At 37.4% G+C, this 8,404-nt stretch overlaps 1 protein-coding gene across 1 annotated transcript; it reads left to right on the top strand.

The window, feature by feature from the left end:
• Positions 1-1,118: 1,118 nt before the first annotated feature.
• rasd2a (RASD family member 2a) lies at positions 1,119-2,244 on the top strand. The gene is made up of 2 exons (XM_016273486.1): positions 1,119-1,644; positions 1,748-2,244. Exons 1-2 carry the CDS (start codon positions 1,119-1,121, stop codon positions 2,242-2,244), a joined length of 1,023 nt encoding a protein of 340 aa, XP_016128972.1.
• The last annotated feature ends 6,160 nt before the right edge of the window (positions 2,245-8,404 follow it).

The raw sequence follows: 8,404 nt of genomic DNA, 5'->3' as shown, positions 1-8,404 counted from the left end.
TCTTTCAACACCAGTGCTGTGAGGAAGGATGCTACAGTAGGCCTAGCAGAGACAGGGAGGAGTGTGGTAGAGGTAGGAAAAGCCCAACAGACAGACAGTGACAATAAAGAACAACATACTGTAGAGAATGACAGTAACAGCAGACAAATGGCATAAACAGACAGCACACAGACTCTACAACATCCTCAGATTCTTTTTCTTTTGTTTTTACTGTATGTGTAAATTTGTTATAAACGTGTGCTCTTTAAAAAGTAGTAAGCATTGTTTGCCAGACACATACATTAAATGTTTAAATATCTGTTACATACAGTATATGGTATTGCTTATATTATTTCCCCATCTGTACACAAATGTAAGTAGTGTATGTGTGTGTCCGTGGGTGGGGCTGTGTCGGTGTGGTAATATGGGCCGGTGTGGCTACAGTGCCAGGGCTGAATTTTTGTCCCAGTCCGCCCCTGATGGGGGAGCAATCGGTTCCCCATCTACTGTAGCCCAAGTTTTCGCTGCGTTCACCCTTCACACAGGTTTCCTCCAGTGAAAATAAAGCACATATGAACGCATATACTTTATAAAACGATGTTGTCATTTTCATTTCAATATATTATATATATATATATATATATATATATATATATATATATATATATATATATACCCTCATTATAAACATTAATTTACAAACAAAATTCATTTTATGGGCGAAATGGATAACAGCAGGTTACCAGTTTTTACAGTATTCTTAAATTTGTCAAGCATCTTTCTGTCCAAATTAAGCTAGAAAATTAATACTTTTTACTTCATCAGTAATGATAAGTAGGATCTAAGTCGGTATTATAGCTGCATTTAACTGACAATACTCTGTAGCTCTACATAAGAATGGCCCAGATCCAAGTAACACTGCGGTGGGCAATACCTTAAATAGGCAGCAGAATTGTTCAGATTCACCAGACGAACCCAAAGCGTTTAATGACGCACCACACGAGACTACACATCCATCATTAGCATATAAAAAGCACTGCGGGAACCGCGTACAGCTCACTGCACCGAGAGCACGGGGTGCTGCGCCGCCGTCCTGCCGACCACAGTACCAGCCTTTCTGGATGATACCAGCAAGGGGCATGGAGGTGAACACAACTGATAAAGCTCTTCTTTCAGTTGATGGCACCGCGACGCTCTCCTACTGCAGCTATCATTCCGAAGGCACCGCAATAGTTGATATGCATTTGCAGTGCGCGTCGCACTGGAGACTTCCACAGCCAAAGGCGCGAGTAGTGCGCTCCGCCAGCACTGGAAAGCGACCCTCGTCGTCTGAACGCAAACCCCGGAGATCTCTGGATCCTTTCTCCACGCCTCAGCTCCATAAAACAAAGCACATGAAATATGAGAGTAAAAACGACGAGCTGGTCAGCGTAAAACCCAGTCATTACCGGCGCATAGTTGTGCTCGGCGCCCCCCATGTGGGTAAAACGGCGATTATACGCCGTTTTTTGGGTGATGATGGATTCGACGAACAGTACGAGCCAACGACCGAAGACTTTCACAGCAAACTGTACCACATCCGTGGCGAGAGATACCAGTTAGACATCCTGGACGCGTCCAAAGAGAGAGACTTTCCTGCCAAGCGAAGACTGTCTATTCTGACAGGTCAGTATGTGCACCGTGTTTTTACTTATTTAATTTTTAATTCGTTAAATTATAGCCTCAGGTTTGCAGAGTTCTCATTTCACGTGCTTTTTGACCTCAACAGGTGACATATTCTTGCTGGTGTTCAGCGTGACTGACCGAGAGTCTTTCACGGAGATCTGCTCATTACGCGAGGAGATTTTCACTGCCAAATCCAAGCTAACCAAGTCCAAAGAAAACAGACAGCTTCCGATTATTATCTGTGGCAATAAAACTGACTTAAACACCTCGAGGGGTGCGCAGCACTCCGATATCTGCCAGGACAGTGTCCTCTTTGAGGTGTCTGCTAAAGACTGCACCAACCTGGAGGAGATGTTTGAGGCCCTGGCGCTGCTGGGAGGGCTCCCCACAGAGACCAGACCCTCTCTCCATCGAGATATCTCCATCCACACGTATCAAACGCTGAGCAGTAGAAAGAGAAACAAAAGAGCCATGCATGAGCCGTGTGGCGCGGTGCATCCGCTCGCCCGCAGACCGAGTTTCAGTAGCGATCTGCGGCGCGTGATGGGCCCGAGCACCCCTAAACGAAGTACACCTATTGAGAGGTGTCAAATACAGTAATAGAGTAACGCTAGGGACTCTGTTTCAAACCTATGAATAATAATTATTCAACTATGTAAGAATTATTATATTCTGTAAGCCCCTGGCTGGACCAGAGGACAGATTCTACACATTGACAAAATATTTGTGAAATGTATTTATTATAACCCTGTTGGAAAATCGGGCTTAAGATGGTATAGCTGGTCAAAAGTGGTCATTATCTGATGTAACCTAGTTGAGAAACTGGTGGATCAGCAACAAACCAGCTATTGGCTGGTCATATTAGTGTTTTTTTAGAACACTGTGGCTGGTTAACCACACTGTAGAAAGTGGTAACCTTCAATTGTTACCTTAAAGAGCTATTTCTACCAAAAAAACATGAGTTTTGTTGGTAGAAATGAATGCATTTAGGCTGATTCATTAGTGTTAATTAATATAGTTGACTTGAAAACCGGTCAATATGCCTATAGCCTAGATGTTACCGTTTTCAGGTTACCATTTTTTTCAGTGTAACTGGTCTAAACTGGCCATTAGCTGGTGTAAACTGCTAGTTTTGACTAGCTAAAACAGTTCCAAAACACACCTACCAGCTTAAACTGCATTTTCCAATAGGGACATTTTGTAAAGCGAGTATGCATGATTTCTTTATAGTGAATGTATTACCTCAAATTTGTTTCCACATTTCTTATACTAACTATAAAAGGCACAGCGACACGCCTTTTTTCTTGAAAATATACCTGTTACCTCAAATTTATTTCCACTTTGTCTTGTATTACAGACAATAAAAAAGTTGTCTCTAAAAACACTGACTCGTTTTTTTCTCAAAATACATGAGTTTGTTCTAGAACTCGGGGTCCTTGCAAACAATGTCCCGTCCAGTTGTAGAAATTTCGAACACTGCTAATAAGAAATGATTCCTCTTAAACCAAATCAACATATTCGAATGATTTCTGAAGGATTGTGACACAAATCGGGAAGAACTGAGAAAATGTAGCGTCACCTAATTAATATTCATAAGCCGAGCTATATTTATACCGTGTCCCCAGCCTCACCTGTTTTGCACAGACAGCATCACGACTCTGCTTTAAGTAGAAACCAGTGTACTCACAGTATTACCATTTATGGGTGAACAACGGGAAGAAAGGTGTGGGTGGCGAAGCCATCCTCATCATCTGCAGTGGCTTGAGTCATCATCGCTATGCTAACGTAAAATTCTCTCATATTAGTAAGAAAACGCGCCCACGCACTCTTATGTGTGAATCCCTGACAATACCGTACAGTCACGCTTTGCATAATATACATTATACATTATTAATTCCCTTTAGACTTTGAATATTCATGAATCCAGGGATAAATATGCCTACAGAGAAATGATAAACTACTTTAACTGTAGGAAAAGTAAGCATAGCACAAACGTTTTGATGCATACACTGATATTTGCATAACTATTTGTTTGGTAGCGTTACGCAAAAGGCGTTCAGTACCATGAATAGCGAAGCGCTCGTTTAAAGGGATAGTTCACCCAAAATTAAAATTCTGTCATCATTTACTCACCCTCATATCGTTCCAAACCTGTATGAGTTGCTTTCTTATGTTGAACATAAAATAAGATATTTTGAAGATTACTGGTAATCAAACAGTTGGTGGTTGCCATTGACTTCCATAGTAGGAAAAAAATACTATGGAATCAATGGCAACCACCAACTGTTTGATTACCAGCAATCTTCAAAATATCTTATTTTGTGTTCAACATAAGAAAGCAACTCATACAGGTTTGGAACGAATAGCTTGAAATGAAATGAAAAATTAAATGTTATCTGAACTACATTAATAACTTTCAAAATTATAACTAAGCTAATTAAATATATTTTAATTGTGCCTAAACAAGAAATAAGAGCTGTGAATAGGGAGCAAAATAAACAATTCATGATTATTCAGTGACCTTCTCTCTAACTGATAAGGTGGGTGGTTTGGAAAAAAGCAACTTCAACTGGCAGATGCAATGATGAGAAATCACTTCTATGCCAAATTACTCAAGATAATAGGGGATAACATCACATCAAATGTCATAGATCAGAGAAGGCAATAATCTGGTTTACTGTGTTCATCTTTTCACAGATTCCTGAATGTGTGTCATGTGATGTAACCAAGTAAAAATACTATTTTTTCCATACACCTTGAATTCACATCTTAAGTTTATCATATATTCTTTTTTATTTTTCAATATAAAAAGTAATTAAATGGAAGTAGCAGCAGATCTTCTCTTCCATGCTGTAACGTACATCAGAGTACAACAAATTAATACCAAAGGAAAAAAAATGTATAGCTGTTGATTGGACTTTGAGTTGTGGGTGTTGTTTAAGTGGACTACAGTAAATGATTGGAGATGTCCTTCATACGTCACCAGAGAGAAATCTGTCATTTTCAATGGCAGTTATGACATTTTGATTAAAGTCAAAAAGCTTTTTAAAAAAAATGAAGCATATGCACGGGATAATTGTTCACATGAATTCATAACAGGGTAATTTTCTATTTCACGCGAACATTAAATATTGTTTTCCATTCAAGGATAAAAAAAATTTTCTTCAATATTATATGAAGATCATAACATTCTCATATTTACCCTATGTTATATATTTACCCTTAATTCAGAAATTAAAAACATGTTCATCATAGAAAAGAACACACTGTATTTGTGAATAAATTACTAAATAACAAAAAATTGTCACGTCATTGACCCATGTTCATTCTTCAAGAATACGTGTTTCTCCTCATGGGAGAGTTTTTCATTTTTACCTTATTACCTATTGCCTTGTGTGCAATCTCTTTCTCATATTTCTCTGTTGCAAACGGTCATCTGTCTCTCTGGAGGTCTGTCTTTCTGCTGGTGTATTGCTTTTTGAAAAACATCTCTAATTCAAGCAGCATTGTGGGTAAGATGCTGTCCAGCAATGCTAACCCTTCCCAGGAGCAACGCAAACCCCTAAAACATAAAGATAAGCATCAGTGGGGTACTGATCTATAACTGAAAATGCAACGTATAATCACACTTGGTTTATTTAAAGAGTAAAAACTTACAAATATTTATGCAGTAAACATTACCTGTCATTAAGTATTAAAAGTCTGCTTGCAATTCCTGAACATTTTCTAACACTCCAAAAATGTGTTGAAGGTCAGCTTCTGGGCTGAATAACTCCCAGTGCTACAATATAAAAGAATAAAAGGCATCAGTCACTTCATCAGCTTTATCTAAAATGGCACCCCAATTTACAGGGTATCTGCAGGATTTTTAAGCTCAAATGTAAGACTTTAAGACCTTTTTTGAGACCTGCACAAATAAAACTAATACCATACCAGCGGGGAAGGGCAATGTCTATGGTTCCATATTAAACTCTAAGAAGACTGTAAAAAGCATGATTTACAGTTCATATACAGGTTTTCACAAAAACAAAGTTTTATAAAACAAACTTCACATTTCAGCCTTAAACCATTAATCAATTATTAGCGATCATGTTTATTTAATGAAATCATGGCCTTTTGAAGTTTAATCACCACAATAAACTTTGAGAATTTTTTTGTCTCTCCATCCCCAAATTTAAGACCTCCCGAAATCATAATTAAGACTTTCTTTTATCACAAAAAAGTTTATTTTCTTTCCTCTCACAGGGTTTCTGCAGGATTTCTAAGATCAAATTTAAGACTTTTTAAAGGGGTCATCGGATGCTCATTTTGCACAAGTTGATATGATTCTTTAGGGTCTTAATTAAAAGTCTATAACATACTTTGGTTAAAATTTCTCAATGTTAGTGTAAAAAACACCTTTTTAAACCTGTCAAAACCTCTGTTTTTATCAAGCCATTATAGTCCATGTTGCTTTAAATGTTAATAAGCTCTGCAGGCCCCGCCCCTCTCTTCCGAGCTGCTCTCAGAGAGACTGTTTACTTTAGTGATTCATCGTGAAACTTGCTAATTAGCCCATTATTACTAAAGGTGATTTGCAAAGATTCATAAAAAACCCTTACACTCACTTCTTCTGTAGATGAGGTTGGATCGAAAAGTAATGTTCCCTTTCATGGGAACTTCGAACTGCGTCCTCTAGGGGTCGCTATGGGAAACCTAGAGGACGCAGTGTCTCGTTCCCTACTCAGGGAACCATGGTTACATAAGTAACCTGAGACGTTAATCATTACCGCGGGAAGTAGGGGTGCTGAGGGTGCTGCAGCACCCCCTTGAGTGCTAAAAATAAAAAAGTGCAGTGTTAAAAATAAATGAATGAACAATATGTAATACAAAATAAATAATATTAATTTGATTAATTAGTATATTCATTCAAATTAATTTAAATTTAAACAGTTAAATATGAGTTAAGTTGAATCAAATTGACTGTGAAAGTCGTTTCAACTGATTAAACGTATTAAACTGACTTAAAAAATCATTTGTTGCCATGATTTTTGGATTATATTATAACCTGTAACATGTCTCTGCCGTTCCCAAATTAAGAATTAACAACAATTTCTACAGACAGCAGAGAAAGAGCGAGAGCGTCTACCTCTCAGCAGCAACAAATCTCGCATTCTCACATCTGTAGCGCTTATTTTGATCTTTAACTAACGTTAGGTCTTTCTAACGTTAGGTCTAATAGGTCTTTCCTATTCTTGAAACAAAATTAATTCTTAAGGTTGATTCAATATTACTCTTAATGAAAAACACACACACACAACATCAACAATGCTACAATGACAAAGCCGCTTATATTAAACATAAAACTTTTATGAACAGATAAGAACAAATAAGATCAGTGGAGTAGCGTCCATGCAGGGTATGCAGGTGCATATGGTCCCGGGCAGTTTGGGGGCAACGAGGGAACAAATAGAGCCCTGCACGGCCCTTGTCCAACAGCTTAATTATGTTGGATCAATTTAGACTTCTCAAACCAACACGACTTGCCTAAAATAAACAGACATAAAACACCATGCATTTCACTGTATTAATTTAAACATTTAACCTAGATAAATGAGCGCTGTTAGGTGCATATCCAATCGTTTGTGCGGAGAGTGGAAGCTAAAGCACGCTCTGCAGGACATTGAGGCGCCAGAGTGATTACTTGCTTTTTGTTTTGTGTAAAAAATTGTGTTTGCAATCAGTAGCCTATATGGCAGCATTTTTGTGCCACGTTTAAAAATAACTAAATAAATAAGATTAACGTCATAATATTTTAAGAATAAAGTTAAAATTACGATAATAAAATCATGTTATATAATGTGAAAATTCCACCCATAGGCCTACTTCTCCAAAAAAAGAAAAAGTCCGTGGCATCCGTGATTCTTTTGACTTTTTTTAAAACTCTGATTGATCGATTCATGAGACATTCGTGTTGTTCTGATTTTTTTCAACATGCATTCACATATTCATGTTTATTTCGTGCTGCAAATATTAAAGAAGAAAATATAATTGATTCATATGCAGCTTGAACTGAGACGAATTATCTCACTACAAATTAAAGAGCGTAAAAAAATGTTTGTTTGTATTTTATCATAAAATTGACAGAAGGCTGAGACTTTGTAGTAACAAGCACAAAGCTGCAGGTGGCTTACGTGCTACAAATAATGAATGGACTTGGAAACTTTAATCAACATTTCCAAGCATTAGCCTATAGCCTACCCTAGATAAAACAGCTTGTGAATAGTCACGATTCATGGAACTTTATTTACTTGAGAAAAATCAACAATAGGGCCTAAGTTAAGTTAACCGAGTTGGAGCCCATAACATTTGGGGGGGAGGGGGCCGTACACATTTTTTGCATATGGGCCTGAGACTGACTCGCTACGCCACTGAATAAGACTGATGTACCCACATTGTAACACAAATAAATGTAAGGTTTTTGGATTTTCCCCTTACTTTAAATGCATGCTTATGGCTCATTATTACTAATGGAAAAAAAACAAAAAAAAACATTAAACTTTGAACTTTTATTAAGAAAATAAATAAGGATATGTTTTACTCACGTTTAACACAAATAAATAGCCTATGGATTTCCCCTCAGGCTATCTTAAAATGATCGTAATTTGTGGTTTATTATCTTATTAATTAAAACACATCAGCCATAAAATAGTACAAATGGCAAATTCGCATATATTAAATATCTACCTTGCATTGACAAAATGAATAAGATGGATATAGC

The sequence above is a fragment of the Sinocyclocheilus grahami genome, unplaced genomic scaffold (assembly GCF_001515645.1).
Source record: "Sinocyclocheilus grahami isolate Dianchi unplaced genomic scaffold, SAMN03320097.WGS_v1.1 scaffold5.1, whole genome shotgun sequence".
NCBI lineage: Eukaryota > Metazoa > Chordata > Actinopteri > Cypriniformes > Cyprinidae > Sinocyclocheilus > Sinocyclocheilus grahami.
This window is presented reverse-complemented; position numbering and strand designations above follow the sequence as displayed.